We start from the raw sequence: 18479 nt of genomic DNA on the forward strand, positions 1-18479 counted from the left end.
CCAGCCTGAGGAGCATGTGGTGGGTTTCTGTGCTTGACTAGGGTGGTCCTAAGCTACTGTACACAGTATTACATGAAAACTTAGTTTTACTACAACGGTGGAAACAGGCAAAGCTCACCTCCATTCTGTCCTTGAGATCCAGCTGCGGTAGAAGGGCGGCAGCATTGACAGTGTCAGCGCCATTGCAGTTTGGATACATGTTCAGTGCTGCTGAACTTCCTCATGCACCATCCAGCAAGAGTCCATTTACTCTTATACCATGACACTGCAGTAAAGAGGAGCTTTGGGTTTTTTCTCTTTCTCACTCTCTGCCTCTCTCTCTCTCTCTCTGGGTGTTTGCAGGGTTTCAACACACATCATTTACCCTCTCTCAATACCCCCCCACTCCTCCCGTAACGCTGATCTACAATTCACAGACTGGCCCTGGGAACTGGTCACTCTTTCAATGGCTTACTGGCAGGATGTTGTTTTTTTTGTTTGTTTTGATTTATTTATTTAACAGAATCGTCTTTGTTTCTGAGGTTCCGAGGCAAAGGGTTTTAAGCTATAGAGCACACACTGTATCAAAACATAGCAAGGCTAACCGCTGGGAACTGCCCCCATACCCTTCACAGTACATCTGATTTATCAAAGCTCTGCAAAGCAGACGGGCTGTGGATTGATCTTTGCTGCAAGGCAACTATAAACTATAAACAGATATCTGAAAGCCAGGGTGCTCTTAATAGAGCAGCTGTACTGTAGAGGAATACTATGTGACGCGGCCTCTTCTTTACAGGAGAAGCATCTCGATAGATTATACAGTATATTCACTGACATCTGGCTTTTCTGGAGGTACCAGTATATCAAAACAGGAATCACATGAACGTGTTGCCATTGTAATGTTAGTACAATTATCTTTTGATGCCACAATCTAATATGCAGGTTTGTGTGCAAAATAAAAGCTGTAACTATGGGAAAATTATGTTGAGACAATAGCAGGGGATCTGGACATTGTATATTAACAAGCATTATTTTTAATATTAATAGAGGGATGTCTGAGGTGCTACCTTCCTTTATTGTTGTACTGAGTGTAAAGTGGGTTCACCTTTAATATCATCAGGCTTTTGATATGTATGTGCTGCTGTCATTAAATGCATGCAAGCTATCAGTAATACGTAAAAAGTTCATTATACATACAATTTAATACACAGGTATAACTTGTTGTACCTGTATATTGTATTGTTTAATCCGAAAAAACTGACATTCCCATCAACTCCTTAACAAGAGAATAATGTGACAATACACATACTGTCCACATGTTCACATTTTCAGCACCTGTTAAAATACATACATAGCGTATTCTTTGCTTTTTGTTTCTTTGGAGCAGAGGACAGTGCATGATCATAGCACTGGCACAGCAGAGTGGAGTGGATGGAACCTGTAGGGCTATTAAACTGCCATGTGAAGAGAATGCAGCTATGTTCCATAAGAATGAACTTCTTTTGCTGGGATTAAAAGTATGTTAGTTTTGGTCTGAGCATAAGAAGCGCTGGTATTCTGTGCAAGTAACCTTTACATTTTATTTTATTTGCATTGCAAGCATAATTGTTTAACGTTGCCTGAGTGGGACCCCCACGCTCCATCATAGATGTGAGACATGCACGCATTCACTCTTCTGTAGACATGGTAAAGCTGCCTGTCACACTTTGGGGACTCACTTTAAATCATTGCAAAATGCATGAAGGCATAAGCTGTGCCTTCTCCAGTGACAGCCACAAGGCACATGCCCACAGACAAGAAATTCCAATGCCTTCCCTTCTGAAGTGCCGCATTGTTTCCCTAATTGAGACATTGTCTGGGAGCTTGTGCCTCTGAAAGCATGATCTTCTGACTGGGAGCGGGCCGTGAAGGTGGCGGGTGCTGGTGCAGGGATTGTGTCTCCTCAGTAGCACACACACACGCACACACACACACACACACAGTACTTATCCTTGTTGCATTGTTTCTTATTGGAGTCTAAAAGCTTTGTGCTTTTGTTCAAGGAGTGGGGTTGTGGGGGGGGAGCTGGCTCTTGGCTCGTGGCGCGCACACACTCACTGACCCTAATCTCTAAAGAATACAAAACTGTGTCTGCAAGCATCTGGCATTGCCTTGGTAGTGGTGGGTTTCTAGACACTCAGGTGTGTCTGTGTCACCTGGCAGAGTCAGCACCTTGCCTGGGTGTGGCCTGGACTGGACAGCTGGAGGTTGTCGGTGCTGAACCGAGGCTAAAGAGATGAATAGCTGTTCGAAGGGCCACAGAAACAGGACACCGAGCTCAGGATTGTGTTCTTATAAATGGAATGGAATGACTGGTAGCAGGGGTTATGCTCTTGGCAGACGTCCACATGCTTGATTCCTCTGATGAAATGGTTGCCATCTTGGTTAACGGCTCCTGTTCCTTTTGAATGTGCATTGCAAGACAAATTGGTGGAATCGCTGTATGGATACTGTAGATTCAATAAGGTTTCACCTCTTGTGCTGTATTTTCTGAATGCCACAAGTTAAACAGCCGGATTGTGTCACAAAGCACTGTTGGCAACTTGAAAGAATTCACAAACTCCATTAAGGCATCTTAAGTTGGCAATCTTCCGTTTGCTGTCAGCACAAAGAACATTTACGTTGGGCATACTTGAACAGTAATTGGCTATGAAAGAAATATTGCAACGAAAAATCATTGCAAAAAAAACGTTATCGAATCAGAGGCAAGATTAGAGTCTGTGTGTGCAGGCTAATTTTTTTGAAACGTCAAGAGACCATAATTGAAGATTTGATTATATGCCGTCACAGTGTGTTGCCATGTGTCAGCAATGCAAAGGGAATGGGTTCACTGTACTGTATGTAGTTGATGGGAGATACTGCACTGTAGCTATTTGCCTTTGAGAATTAGGTGACCTTTACTCCAGATTTGGTATTAATAAACCTGAAAGAATCCTTGGGGTTGGTTTTCTCATCTTGTAGAGAACATGTAGTATATAGCTCTAGTAATGCCTCTTTAGTTTTCTATTAGAAAAACAAGTGTCAAATTGCAGGTACATGTTTTTATAAGTATTTCAATGGAACACAATAGCTAAGTTGATCAACCAGTTTTGTTTATGATTTTAATCTGTTCTGAACTTGAGCCTAATAGTTTAAAGACCATGAAACGCAAGTTGGGTTGATTTCCTTGAATGTATCCCTGTTTACAGTCAGGATGTATACAGACACATTTAAGATGTCTTCCTTATCTTCATAATCATTACTCAAGGTTTCTCGGTGGAAACCGATGGATCTTTAAACTTGAAGAGCTTACTGCAAACTCCTGTTCACCTGCAAGGCAGCACTGAAGTGTCACCTGCTGACATAAAATAACTGGTTCTGATACCAAAGCGAGATTAACAAAAGCCCACATGCCAGTGATGAGCGCTACTGTGAAACCGCCAGCAAGTTGATGGTTTATGCAGATTTGATGCAGCTACTGTAAGTGATGCTTCTCCTACCCAGTTTAGTCACTTTAGCCACTTACTCTTTTTCATTGTGTTCGAAATCCCGTTGGTCCTGTTTCAGCCCCTGTTCTATATTCTGCTGGTTTGTAATCAATTCCCCCTCTCTCCCTCCCTCTCTCCCTCCCTCTCTCTCTCTCTCGCTCTCCATGTTGGCACTCCAGTCTCAGTACACAAACCTGGGGCTCCTAAACAGCATGGACCAGCAGATGCAGAATGGGGGCTCCTCCTCCACTAGCCCCTACAACAACGAGCACGCCCAGAACAACGTGACGGCCCCCTCTCCCTACGCCCAGCCCAGCTCCACCTTCGATGCGCTCTCCCCATCGCCAGCCATCCCTTCCAACACAGACTACCCCGGGCCACACACCTTCGACGTCTCCTTCCAGCAGTCCAGCACCGCCAAGTCTGCCACCTGGACGGTAAGTGCCCAAGCCGTGCTTTATAACACATTATTATTATTATTATTATTATTATTATTATTATTATTATTATTATTATTATTATTATTATTATTCAATGGCTTTATTAAAAAGGAGCTCTGAGAGACCTCACTCGCGTACATTTACAGCCTAGAATGAGAGCACTGTAGTGACGCATAGTGGGGTTATATATACCTGTGAAAGTCTCTGCTCTTCGCCAGGGCTGAGAGTTGTTCATTCTACTTGTTGAGCTGGCATGTTAGGTTAAAGGAGGGAGTGGAAGGGATGACTGATTGTCAGCACAGCACTGAGAAGGGACCGGTTGTCTGTGTGTGACAGTTTTTGGAAAGACGCCACGCAGCTGCGGTTCGAGAAACAGGCGAAGCAGGCTTCTCCAGTGGCCTCGATAAGCATGTTTCTATAGCATCGTTCTCACTGATGAATTTAGGAATATTTCCGTAAACTTCACTAATACAAATTGCAGCTGAAATGCATTGCTCTTTTGTTGACAATTGTTTGTTGGTTGATTTTGATTGATCTGTGAACCAAAGGAAGCAGAGAGATAACCGCATGCACTTACTGTAAATAAAAACAAAATCTAGAAGGATGTCTTTGCTCTACAGTGCCCCCTACTGTTAAAGGCATACTCAGCGTTGTTGCCGAGGCTGCAAGGCAATCTACAGATCAGAGCCCACTATGGAGCGCCATTTGTGCCAAAACTATCCAGCCATTCATTTGTCAATTTGTTTGTCAATTAATTTGTCAATTTATGAATTGGTCTATTTGTCCAGCAACTTTTCCATAAATTTGTCAGTTCATACAGTAATTCATAAACTTATTTGTTAATTAATCTAATAATTAATTCATTATTTTGCCAATTCGTTAATACGAAAGGCTGTACGGACCTGCAAATTTCCAATCAAGCAAACAAACTTCCCTGCAAACTTCACAACAAACAGACAAACTTCCAAATGTCAATCTTGCACTGTGCCGAAAACACTGCAACCTTTCTAGCCAATGGGAGCACACTAACATTTTATCCAATGAAAATCCAGCCTCACTCAAAGCTGCTTCAGCCAATAATATTGCAGTTTATTAGAAAGGGCATTTCAAAAGATATTCTATTTAACAAAATACTCGACTCTGCTGATTTTCAATGGAGACTTCCGTCTCACTGCATGCAAATTGCTGGACAAATAGATCAATTTATGAACTGACAAACAAATTGACAAATGAATAGCTGGATAGTTGGCACAAATGGCACTCCAGCTCACAACCTTAAAAATTTAAAAATAAAAAAGTTTTGTTATCATTGTCTGTTTTTGTTTTTTGGTTGGTCATTCATGGGAAATGCATTTTTAATCATTAGATTTTCCTATTTAATGTTCTGTAATTGTTCCGAAAGCTATTGTTGAAAGAGCCCTTCGCATATTGCACAGTTGAAAGCTCTAAGATAATACACATTGAATGAACAGAGGGATTAGGTGAGAGGAAGTTCCGGACGATATTGCAATCATCATCAGTGCTCAGTGTGGGATAGTGACATTCACCCAATTCCCACACACACACAAACACTCACCCATCCTTTCGTTTTTACTTCCAAAAAAACAAAGTGCTGTCAAACCTGTGATTGTTTCCAGAAGAGGTGTGAACAGCCAAGCCTGGCTGCTCTCGGGTGCGCTGTCCCTTTTCTGAAGCCTTGCTAGGGTGTTTGTGTCACTGAAATGTATAATGACAATGATAGCATTGCTGGATACACCCAGGTTCTGTACAGTTGGTGCTTTGTTTTTATTATCTTAACCTTCTAGCTGCCTCCATGTGTGGGTTTTTTGTTTTGTTTTTGTTTTTGTTGTGACATTATATTGGTTATACAGTGTTTTTAGAATGTTTTTTAATTTAAAAAGTAATAATGGGAGATATAAAATCCAGTGCGATCCAACATTGCCAACATAATTCCTTTTTAGTTAGCTGGATTTCTGTTTTAGAATAAAAAAAGATATTATTATTATTATTATTATTATTATTATTATTATTATTATATTATTATTATTATTATTATTATTATATATAGGGTTATACAAAAGGTGACTGGACAAGTGAGTAAGTTATAGTATCTGTAACTTTTTTACATCATCCATTTAATAGATGTGTCCTGTGAGTTCTGAATCAGCCAGCATATGAAAATGTCAGAATTGACTATTTTTACCCAAAAGAGGGCTGCGGTTATTCCTGTCCCTGTTATTCCTTACTGGTGGGCTGCTTAGGGGGATGTCACTTCCTCAGCTCTGATGATGAAAGAGCAGCAGGGCTGTAGTGCAGTGCAGTGTAGTGAATTGATGCTCTCCTCCTTGTTTTTCTGTTTGAATTTAATCCTTCTCCCACTTCTACCTTCTCCAGTGTGAGACTGTCACAGCACACTGACCACACCCACAGGGCCCACTCCCCTGTCCAATTGCATACAAAAAGAAAAAATCACAGGGTTTAAAATAACAAACACAGTGTATACATTGGCAACAATTCAGTGTAGAAGAGGTTTCATGTTACCCGCCTTGCAGTTTGTTTTTGCACGGCTGTTTGAAAACTGTTTACGTCCCGTTTGTGATGTGGTAAGAGACGCTTGGTTTTAAACTAGTGTTTCAACCATGAATTGAAATGCTAGTCTACTAGACTTCTACTAAAATAGGTTATATAGGGTCCTGATTGTGTGCACGATTCTACTTTAGGGCCCTTCCAACAGAAAAAGAAAAAAAAATGTAATTGACCACTAAAGTTTTTTTGGGATGGGTGGGAGATAAGGTGGGGGGTGGTTAAACACACAGTAATTGGTCAGGTTCATTGCCTGTTCTGAAACAGTCTGCATTTTGCAACTGCATGCTGTTAATGGGTTAAGTCTAAGAGAATCCTTGGTGGATTTCACCGCAGGCGCAGTGGGTAGAATAATGTGTTTGGAGATGAATGCTCTTGCAAGAGGCAAGATGGAGCTTGCAGGGGAACATCTGCACCCATCCCATTCCGCACGAGATGGGGCTGAGACTTGTTTGTGTCAAGAAGCCTGTCCCAGCTTGTTAGCCGCAGAAGAATGAGCTCAATCCACACAGTCGCGGGGAGAGCTCCAGGAGATATGCTGCACTGATAGGGACATGTTTTCCTTGGTAATTCTTTTGAAAAGCCGGTTTTCAAACAGGTTATTATAAACCTGAAACTTTTAATAGGTAAGATTACCGTTGCTGCACAGCACTACTGAAGAATTTGGAAAAATTACTTGGGATTAAAAAAAAAAAAAAAAAGAATACATTTTAAAGTGATTCATTTATATAAGCAACAGACTATAATGTATACAGACTATAATGTATACACTAAATAGCATACTTCCAAGCAAGGACGTTTAAGAACTAATAAACCCTCATTTATAAATGGTGTGCTGTATTTTATTTCAGTACATGAAACCACTCTTGCTGTTGTCGTTTTGCACTAAAATATTTGAATCCATTATTTTGGGGTTGGGCATTTTTATTACAATGATCGCAATCAATTAGGACATTCTTGATCTTATTTTGGACTCTCAAGATACTGCGTTGCGTTACATTCCATTACAATGTAGAAAAAAAGGGTGCCCTTTATTCTGCATAAACGAATACCATGCTGAATGTATAGCAGCTGATCTGAGTAGTTGAAAAATTAGGTAGTAGAACACCAGACAGAAGAGTCTATAGGTTCGAATAAGACTCCCTTAGAAGAATACAGCCAGAAAAGAGCAGCCAGATAGAGCCCTTAATAGAGACTCTGTATGTTAAGGCATGGTGGTAAAAATCCACCCTAACATCCACTTAACTTCAGTCCACAGTGCACCTTCCCCTTCTGATGTCATAGTTACAGGATTTGAAGCGGGTTGAAGAGGAGGAGAGGGTTAAGATATATTGTACTCTGCAACTCCTGCGCATTTGTTTTTTTTTATAGTTTCTCTTATTATTATTCCCTTTCATCAACACAGTCCTACATCAGGAACTGCTGTGCAGGAATTCTAATAGTTTTCAAAGAGATTAATTGTAATAAGTGACACATGCATGACATGGCACTGGGAAGCTTATCAGTGCTCATGAGCTGGCTTGTGTGTGCTTGTGTTGTGTTAGAATGCAGAATGTGTTCAAGCCATAGCTTGTGAAGTGCTGCTGTACCATGCTTGAAGTGCGCTCTTGGTTCTCTAGGAAATCTTGTCAAGTGCACTGCTATGGTGTTGTTTGTGTGTGTGTGTGTGTGTGTGTGTGTGGTGGGGGGGGGGGGGGAATATTTCAAGTATTTTGCTGAACAGATTGTGTCCACAGGAGTATGTACTCCACCACCCCACCTTACCTAAATCTTTCAGGGGGTCCTAGAGTGGAAACACTTGTGCAGTACTTTTTTTTTTTTTTTCTTTTTCGAGAAGTTACAGATGTCTAAAAAATAAGATTACCTGGAAACATCAAAATAATGTGCTTGTCGTGTGGTTTTTAATGTCCGTAGGCAGGTGTGTTTTTTTTGGTGGTTTTTTTGCAATTTAAAAAACAACACAGACCCACTTTTGTGTGTGGCAGATGAAATACGATTTCGGAGAGGCTATAGACATGACACTACTTGTAAGGTATGAATAAGACAAGACCAGGGGCGCCAAATGAGCTTGCTCAATGCCTGGGCTGCTGTTGGGACTTGCCTAGGCCCAGTGCCCACAGCGTTCGTCTGGAAAAAGGGAATGCTGCAACTCGTTCCAATACTCCGCAAGAGCAGACCTGTCTGAGTGTGGTGGGGGGGGGGGGGGGGGGGGGGGGGGCGTTTGATGTAAACAGGAAAATTACTCACCTTAATGATGTGTTTTACTGGCAGTCACTGAGCTTTGATAATCTGATCAGGTACGCTGGGGTGCTACACACACCCTTTCACTTGGGGGAGAGGGGAGGACTTGAGGTTTGCATCTAGTCAGGTTTAAATCTTAGAATCTAGAATCCAGGGTCCCAGGGGTGGGGTGGGGTGGGGTGGGGTGGGGGCTCTATTAATTAATTATGTTTTTGGTGTTTTGACTTCTGGGCAGAACTTTAAAATGGCTCAGTACAGCGGCCTCTGGGGATTGGGATACTCTCCTGCCTCTTCCAGCCTGTTTAATACTGCAAGTTCAGTGGCATGGGGCTAGATATAAAGCTACAGAAGCCAGTATTACTAGTTCCCTTTAGTTTTTTTTTTATTTAGTAGTCACCAATTGATTTTACCCCATTTTTCTCCCAGTTTGAAATGTCCAGTTGTATTTTAGGCTCAGCTCACCATTACCACACCGTGCTGACTCTGAAGCGTGTGCCGTCAGCCAACCGCTTCTTTTCACTCTGCAGGCCTGCCATACAGCTAACCCAGAGCTACAACGTCGGAGGACGACACACCTCTGGGCAGCTTACAGGCAATCTTGCAGGCACCTGGCCAGTCTACAGGGGTCGCTGGTGTGCAGTGAGCCGAGGACACCCTGGCCCACCTAAGCTCTCTACCCTGGGTGCCGCTTGGCCAATTGTGCGTAGACCCCTGGGAGCTCTCATCCACTCTCGGCAGTGACTTCCAGGCTATAGGGCGCATCCTGCACTCCATGCAGAGCACCTTTATCGGATGTGCAACTTTGGAGACCCCTACATCGCAATACTTGACTCAAAACTGAACATTTTCACAAAGAGGTTATTAAAAAAAAGGTACCACCCCCCCTCCCCAAATCAACAAAATCAAACTAGCCCTCAGTGTCACCCGTTGCCTTTCAAAGTTCTTTCCATTGAGATTTCCAGCGAGCAAACAAAATTGAATGAATGCATATTTGTGCTTGAGAGTTTGTAGCCTCGGGGCTGGGATGACAAGGGCTGTTAAAGCGCTCTGTGTTTGTGTGTGCGTGTGTGTGTTTAATTCTCTTTATATCTGTGTAAATTGAACTATTTGACTAGAGGTGAAGGTGGAGACAATGTCGGCATTCTTGATTAGCTCAGGCAGCGTGGCTGGAACGTGGCCCAAAACCTCAGGGTGTGCTACAAGTCACAGTGGCACGATTGCAGTTAACTGTGTGTGCCTGTAATAGCCGTCTCCATTTTCCAACCCTAATGGGGAATGAACTACAGGGATATTTGCAAGCATGTGTCTAACACTAACTAGACCACAGGCCTCTCAGTGTGAAATTTAGGATCCCACCAAGGAGAGAGACTGAACCAAGACATAGTCGAATCACGTAGCCAAGCATCAGATTTTCAGTGTTGTCTTTTAATGCTGCACGAATTAACCATTGCAGGGTTAGGTCCTCTTCTAGTTACAAACTGAACACTGTTTCGACATTGCAGGAGCCTAAACAGTCCTGAACTAAAGGAGTCCACTTTCTGTTGGAAGATTGTAACCCAGAGAGCTCAGCAAAAAAGAAAACGCGCCTTGGAGGCAGAAATATTTTGTTGTAGTTAATTGGCGAATCCCTACCTCTTAGCTGGGCACAGCTGCTTTTCTGAGTCCGGTATTATGAGTGTTTTAAGGATGTGTCAGCCCCAAGGGAGTGGAGAATTACTGAGACACATTCTTTGTTTCTTTCGGTAAGTTTGAATGCGGTTTTGTCTGTGTAAATGAGTGAATGCTTCCATCCTGTCTGTAGAGAGACCCCAGGCCCACACGCCTGCTTTCTAGCCCTTTATTGGGTAATTAGTCCGACAGGCGATAGCAGATTGGCTGTGTGTGTGTGTGTATGTGTATGTACGTATAAAGGGAGTGAATTAATTCAAATGTTTTGCTCTTAGTTAGAAGTTCCACAGTAAACACAGCTATCGTCCCCCCTCCTCCCAAAAATAGACCTGCATTCAAACTTACAATAAAGTTAAATTCAATCTGAACACCTTAATGTTCTGGCTACAAACTTCCAAGATGTGTGGACAAGACAGTATGAACACAATTAGCTGCTGGCTATAAGTTTGCAATTGAAATACTACGTTTCCTGTATGAACAAAGTTGCCAAGTTGTGTTGGTGATAATTGGTTCAGAGAAACAACAAAACAGTTTGCCAGTCCGTGATGGGGAGGTTGGTGAGGTGAGGCAGGTGTTCTGGCTTACAATAGTTGGCACGTGTGTGTTTTGGTTCAGGGGGGGCTCTTATGGTACTGCTGAATACAGTGCCAAGTTTATGTAACACTATCTCCGCATAGGCAGGTGGCTGGAAGGGTAGGGCTTCATTCACTGGAACAGATTATAAAATATTCATAGAAATGGAATTTAATGTACCATTGTTCCAGGGAATAGCCCCAAACACTCTTACAAAATCTGAGAGAGAGGATTAAATTAAATAAAATGGTTGTCTAGTGGGAAGCTCTGCCTTAATTCTTATAAAAACATGGAATTGATTCCTTAGAAAGCTCATTTTTTTCTGTGTAAAAATAATCTTCAGTAGTTTGGAAACTGATTTAACCTTTTCTAGAACCAGTCAATTTTAAATTAAGTTATTTAGCCTCTCCTGCATTACTGTAAGGCTGAAGCTTCTGTAGAGTTGTGAGCCACTTTATAAAACATGCAGCTTTAAGGGAATTAGTGGCACGGATGGTTCCTCACATTTTTTTTTTTTTTTTTTACACTTGAATACTGTATTCCTAGTAAAGGTAATTTAGGTAAATGAAAACATGAAAATAAGCCTGAGTTGGGTGCATCAGTTTAAAGCACTTTTAGTTTGAAAGGGACCCTCTAAACCCTCACTCTATACTGTATAGTGGGAGATCAGTCAAATCGCTCACGAATTAGCTTAAATTCTTATAGGACTTCATGCAGGGCATAGTCTATTTCTTACTTGCTTTTTTTTTCCTTTCTTGGCTTCTTGCAGTTTGCGAGCTGTGGTGTATCCGTGTTTTTGAAATGCTTGGCGTTGTGTCTGACAGCTCTGGGTTTCGGAAGGTGCTGTTGAATCTCAGCCCTGCAGGCAAGCCTGTACCAGAACATGAATCTGTTTCCACGTGCTTCTAAAGTGTTATTTTGTGCTGTGGAGGGTATCCTTTGGGTTTAATGGTTTAACTGTTAGAAACCCTGTAGGTTTCATACTCGAGCACACATGTACCGGTGTAGAGATGCAGTTCACTCCGTCGAGTCACTCAGCGCAGTCATCCTGTAGGAATCTGAAGTGTTCCCTGATGATACAAATGTGTCTGTCGTTAGCGTCTGAGTCAAACTGACACATGCTTCAGAACAGTTACCATGACAGTGAAAAGTTGGTAAGGTAACAGTTATTCACTTAGTCCAACATTGAAGTGTTGTTGCTAACAATTTTGTACTGCTGTGTTAACTGAACGTTCATTTCTCACTGCCTCAGCCAGCTGGTGCTCCGGTGATACGGGATGTTTCATTCCGAAATAAAACCGCAGTCGTACCAGATACTTCAGTGATGATGTGTCACCATGGTGATGTTAATAACAGGACATGTATTTGTGAATAGTGAAATGAATAGGACTGCCAAACCCCTTGGATTTATTCCTTCACAGGAGAAGTATGTTCATTATGACTCATGTCAAATAATAATAATAATAAACTGTAAACCGCATTTATCTGAGCTGGTTGGAGCTGCGCAAACAGATTATTCATATTGAGCTCTCCGCCGAAGAAACGTGTGGATCGCTTTTCTCCACAGTAAGAAAAGCAATCCACACAAGTCCAAGAAGCTGTTTCATCACTTGTTTCACTTCGAATGGTAGATTAATCCAATGAATATCAGTGATGCCAACCTGATTATCAGCACCTGAGCTAATTGTTATTTATATTTATTCACTAACTAAATTGCCTGCTATCTGCACTGTACTGACTTAGTATTTAGTATTGATGTTGTAGGTAGGTGTTTTTTGATTGCAACTTCATGCTGCTGACTGTTCACTAACTATTCCCCTCTTGTGTTTAACCCATGCAGTACTCGACAGATCTGAAGAAACTGTACTGTCAGATTGCCAAGACCTGCCCGATTCAGATCAAGATGATGACCCCTCCTCCTCAGGGCGCGGTGATCCGGGCGATGCCGGTGTACAAGAAGGCGGAGCACGTCACAGAGGTGGTGAAACGCTGTCCCAACCATGAGCTGAGTCGCGAGTTCAACGATGGTGAGGCGCCGCTCGCTGTCCAGCGCACTCATAAAAACATCAACAATACTAAAATGACACGTGTACATTCTGCATCAAGATCTTTACTCCCCTGCTTTGGATTTACTTCAGCCCCTATTAATGGGGGAAAAAAATAAACCATTGACACAACCTGTGTCCGGGCATAAGTGAAAAGTCCAGGCATTAGCTATGATCAGATTTAATCCACCAGCATCTCCTATTTAGACTATTTGCTATTGCTTGTAATGTATTTCTGGACTTATTGTCTTCTAGGCCAGGTAGCACCGCCCAGTCACCTGATCCGAGTGGAAGGAAATAACCATGCCCAGTATGTGGAGGACCCAATCACCGGCCGGCAGAGCGTTCTGGTGCCCTATGAACCACCCCAGGTAAAAATCATTGCTCTTTATTGCTTGTTGTTTTGCTATCTGACTCTATAGAATTAATTGGGAGTAGTAATGGGATTTGGAAACGCAAATAATTTGTTCCTCTGTTTTCTGTACAGGTGGGCACTGAGTTTACCACCATCCTTTACAACTTCATGTGCAACAGTAGCTGTGTCGGGGGAATGAACCGGCGCCCCATCCTCATCATTGTCACACTGGAGACCAGAGAGTAAGTCTCAGAGTAGCACCTGGAATACAGGCCCTGTTTCATATTCACAGCAGTCTGTCATGTACAGACGTGGTGTCGCTGCTTGGGTAGACTGGGACATCTCTGTCTAAAGCAGGGGTCTTCAACCCTGGTCCTGGAGATGCCCAGTCCTGCAGGGTTTATAGGGGTCTTATGTCATCAATGGCTAAAGATCTGGAAGACAAGTTAATCTTGACTAATTAAGCCAATTGGCTCAATTTAAGTAACTGAGAGCTTGACTAAAATGAAGCCCAGAAGAGCCCTGGTCAAAAGCGAGGCAGAAGAATTATAAAATCTATTAATCCAAACATATTTACTACTTAGGAATAGGTTAAAAGAATACAGTCATCCGAATTCCAGGGAAACACTGGATTTTTTCAAAAATAATAATGCATTAAGATACTTGACCACCACTGGTGCAGCTGAGCCCTATTATCGTTAAAAGGGATCCAATTTTAGCTGGACCTGTAACCTGTGGTTCTTTTCTGTTGCATTCTAGTGGTCAGGTCCTGGGTCGCCGCTGCTTCGAGGCCCGAATCTGCGCCTGCCCGGGCCGAGACCGCAAGGCAGATGAGGACAGCATCCGAAAACAGCAGGTCACAGATGGAACAAAAAATGGTGATGGTACGAAACGCCGTAAGTAACTATTGGTGCTGGTGTTGGGACTCTTGAGTGCAGGAGCGTGGACGCAGCATGTCGCTCACCTGCATGCTTTTTTATTCGAGGACCTCTGCTCTGGCCTAAGCTGCCTTTTCAATATATAGTGTAGTTCTTTCTTTCTTTCTTTCTTTCTTTCTTTCTTTCTTTTTTCTTTCTTTCTTTCTTTCTTTCTTTCTTTTCAATTTCTCAAAGCATTAATTTTTGTTTGTTTGTTTTGTAGCTTTCCGCCCGACATCCCATGGAATACAGATGACATCGATTAAGAAGAGAAGAAACACGGACGATGAATTATTTTGTCTATCTGTAAGTTTTTATCACTGCATTATTATACCTCCTATGTTTTGTTCTTCAGAAAATGAGTCATCTGGTGTATTCGCTTTCAAATTTGTCACTCGCGGAACACACACCAATCAGATTTTTCTTTTCTTTGCAGATAAAAGGCCGTGAAATTTATGAGATTTTGGTGAAAATTAAAGAGTCTTTGGAGCTCATGCAGTTCTTGCCACAGCACACTATCGAAACATACAGGCAGCAGCAGCAGCACCTGCTCCAGAAACAGTGAGTATCACTCCACAGCAGCCTGCCAATACAGCGCTAGAGCACAAGGACAAAACACACTGCTCCGTCCATCACACATACACTTGTCCAGCTCCATGGCTCAGATCTATCTGAGCTACAGTTCACAAGCTTTGTTCAGCTGAGCTGATTCTAATAACAATTCCCCTTGTTCTGTAATTTGAGACAGTACTGTTTACCTGCTTTTCAAAATGACCTGCTTCAAAAAAGTTTTTAATTGTTATACTTTTCACATGCATTTTATGGAGGGAGGGGAAAAGTAGGTTGCCGTTAATTGAACACGTAACTAATTGCCAACAACAATTGAGCAGACTACAATCAAGTGTGTAGGTCATTCAGCATAGGTGTAAACAAGGATCTGATCCCTGAGTTAAACAATTATGGCTTAACATCACAAACCCATAACAAACACACACACACACACACACACACACACACAGCTTCTCACAACCACACATAAAAAATCTGTACTCTAGCGCTAGCTTATGTAGGCAAAATAAGAAAACGAGAGAGAGAGAGATGCAAATTATAGTTTAGATTTCTTGGCAGCGACGCCCGTAGTAATTATTGTTTTATCTATTGTTTTTAATTAACGAACTGACAGATTCCTGGCGGTGCTATGATGTGTTTGTGTTAAATTGTGCATTTTGCGTTTAGTTTAGGAACCCTGCCAGTTTTTTTTTTTTTTTTTTTTACAGGTTTTTCTCCCCCAGTTTGTTTTTTTAGAAATAATCTTTAATAAAAAATACTAATAAAAGAAGATTAGAAGGCTTCACCCTTTTTCCATCTTCCAGAACAAATTCAGAGCACTGGTTTATGTCATCGTCTAGTCATTTGCAAATAACTCGGTAAAGATGGGCTAGGTAACGCTTATTGAAATGGTTTGTCACCCCTGGACCATTCCTCCAACCACATCCTTTCGGCTTGATGTTTTGTTTTTTTTTTCCTAAGAAAATATATTGCAAGAGGAGTGGGGTAAAGGGAAGAGGGTGAATTCACGACAGTGTAACAACATTACCAGGAATCTGGCAGTTTCGTTATTATAATCCAAAATCATAATTCACTGTGCTGTTGTCATTGTCTATCTGCCGACAGGGAAGAAAAAAATTAAATTAAAAAAATGATGCATTTCAAGTAGTTTTTCTAGAGTAGCACTCCCTTCACCCCACCTGTTGAGTAGTTTAGAAAGTATCTCTTCTCTCTCGCTCTCTCTGTGCTGCTGTCACTATACTTGCATGCTGTTTGTTCAGTCTTGTACCTTCTCTTTTTTCCTTCTCTTCTGTTCATTAGATTAGAGCATCTTCGTGGTCGTGGATTCTGTATCTTTGTTTTATTTCAAGCTCTCTTTGAAGGGACATTGATTAGTTTACATAAATAAAAGACCTGGTTTCCTTTAAGAAGATTTGAGTGTTTTCTGTTTTCTTTCTTTTATTCTTGAAATACCCATCCCATCCCCCCACACACCTTATTCATGTGTTTGTGTCTCCTATTTTACCAGGGGGTTCACATTATTACATTTAAATACATTGTTTTTCACTTCACCTTTTGTAAAAAAAAAAAAAAAAAAAAAAAAAAAAACTGCACCACTGCTTAACAGTGACACCTGCTGGAAAGAGGTGGGACTGTAGCTGTCTGTCTGTGTCTGATCCACTAGGGGGTTGTCTGGGAGTCCCTTGCATCTTCATGCCTTAGCTGAAACTTGTGTTTCTTACATAGGTATTCATTTCTTTTGGTAGCTATGAAATGTTAAGAGAAAGTATTAACTCAATTCGGAACATGTAGAATATCTGAACTGTTAATCTTGCTGTCCAGACTGACCCGCAGTTTGCAAGCAGTTTTACACTGAACTAATACACAAGACACATCTCAGTGACAGCTGCGCTGAGTGACATGTAGTACAGGTGCTCTTGTGTTTAGTGATTTATCTTCTAGCAGAACAAGTTATATTTCTCTGAACTCCCTGAACTTCACTCCTGTCTCACTGCCCTCGCCGTGGTCACGAAGATGTCCGTTACCAATGACAATCCCCCTGCCCTTATCTGCTCTTTCTTTTTCTTTGGTTCCTTCTTTACAGTCGGCTTAAGGCCTGCCTCCGAACTGAACTCTTGGAGTCCAAGCATGGCAAGGAGAATCTCTCCAGCACAGACTGAGACCACCTTAAACATTCCTCAGTTAGTTTAAAAGACAAACAACAACAGTTATTCTTTTCCAGTCCAATTTCCAAAAACATTTACACGGCCGTAGATTCTTGTTTTACCAGATCTCTACACCAGATTGTGACGATTCTATTGCATGCCTCATTGCAGAAGTTGTTGCATATGGAACATGAATATCTCTAATGACTCCTTCATTGGATTAATGTCCCAGTACACTAGAAATGTATTGCTCCTTCTGTAAAGTCAACTTCCAAAAGTTCTGGGGCGAATCCTAAATGAGACACCCTTTTGTACATGCATGCTTTTATCTTGTTGATTGGCAATTGAACGCATTTGAACATTACACTTAAAATAGGAACCAACATGATGGTTTGAGGGTCTATATTGCTTGTATTGCACATTCCCTGAGAACAGGGCAGAGATTACATTGCTGATGTAGTGCAGTGTATTGGCTGGATGTATTTGTGCACATCTTTTAAACTGATCATGTTTGTAAACTTCTTTTGAAATGCTTGCTTATATTTTTTTGGTGCTTTCGTTTTTATTATGGTGTTTTAAACTTGTTCCCTTGGAGCTGGGCTCAATGTGTTTCTGTTATTTCTGTAAGATACAATGAATAATAATAATAATAATAATAATAATAATAATAATAATAATAATAATAATAATAATAATAATGCTGGTCATGTTAAAATGATTACAAGCTAATTTACAACATACTGCTGGACAGGTTGATTTTCTAAGGAAACAGCTGGAACAGTTGTTACAACGAATGTGCAATCATCATACGCAGAGCAACATGATATTTGTAGAATCCGTGTTCGTGTTGAGTCTGTTTGAAACAGATTTTATTGTTCAGTTGTTTGAAGCTCTACTTGCACTTTTTTGTTTTTGTTTTGTTTTTTCAATAAATGTCTCATTTTTCTCTGTTTCTGAGTCTTTTTCTGTCACTTGCTTTATCTTACTTCTCACTGATTTGAATTGGCCCTAATATAGATCTGATCTCAGCACTGGCCCACCTACACCTATCTCACTACATCGAAAGACATCGCATGATGCTCCATGTGATAAAAGGTTATAGGAAGAACATATACAGTAACACTTTTAAAATGACTTGGAAGGCATTCCTTCCTTCATGGTACAGTGCACCCCATTATAAACAGGTCCAGAAAGGTGGACTGCAGTGCATGCAAAGTTCCTTAACTTTCCGGTGGAACACAGTCTGTTACTGTACCTCGTTAAAACACCAGATCCAGCACTTAAAAACAGTGTGATATTGGTACAAGCAGCAGCATTAGAGCCGTGGTAAAGAAAGCACACTCGAACACTACAGCACTTTGTTCAACACCATGAATGTTGTGCAACACTTACAAATACCAAATGCTGGACAAGCATACATTAACCATAGAAATGCATTATCATACCTGGATGCAATTC

General features: G+C 41.4%; 1 protein-coding gene across 9 annotated transcripts in view; it reads left to right on the top strand.

The window, feature by feature from the left end:
• The window catches only part of tp63 (tumor protein p63), a 41601-nt gene that overhangs the window by 20434 nt on the left and 2688 nt on the right, over nucleotides 1-18479 (top strand). For 5 of the 9 annotated variants that reach the window (XM_041263724.1, XM_041263726.1, XM_041263732.1 and 2 more), the window contains 7 exons: nucleotides 3665-3922; nucleotides 12831-13017; nucleotides 13291-13406; nucleotides 13523-13632; nucleotides 14150-14286; nucleotides 14531-14613; nucleotides 14744-14868. In XM_041263724.1, coding sequence (XP_041119658.1) covers nucleotides 3665-3922; nucleotides 12831-13017; nucleotides 13291-13406; nucleotides 13523-13632; nucleotides 14150-14286; nucleotides 14531-14613; nucleotides 14744-14868 — 1016 coding nt within the window. The remainder of the gene's footprint in view (nucleotides 1-3664; nucleotides 3923-12830; nucleotides 13018-13290; nucleotides 13407-13522; nucleotides 13633-14149; nucleotides 14287-14530; nucleotides 14614-14743; nucleotides 14869-18479) is intronic. The other 4 variants (XM_041263725.1, XM_041263727.1, XM_041263729.1 and 1 more) reach the window with 1 other exon arrangement.

The sequence above is a fragment of the Polyodon spathula genome, chromosome 11, assembly GCF_017654505.1.
Source record: "Polyodon spathula isolate WHYD16114869_AA chromosome 11, ASM1765450v1, whole genome shotgun sequence".
NCBI classification, from domain to species: domain Eukaryota; kingdom Metazoa; phylum Chordata; class Actinopteri; order Acipenseriformes; family Polyodontidae; genus Polyodon; species Polyodon spathula.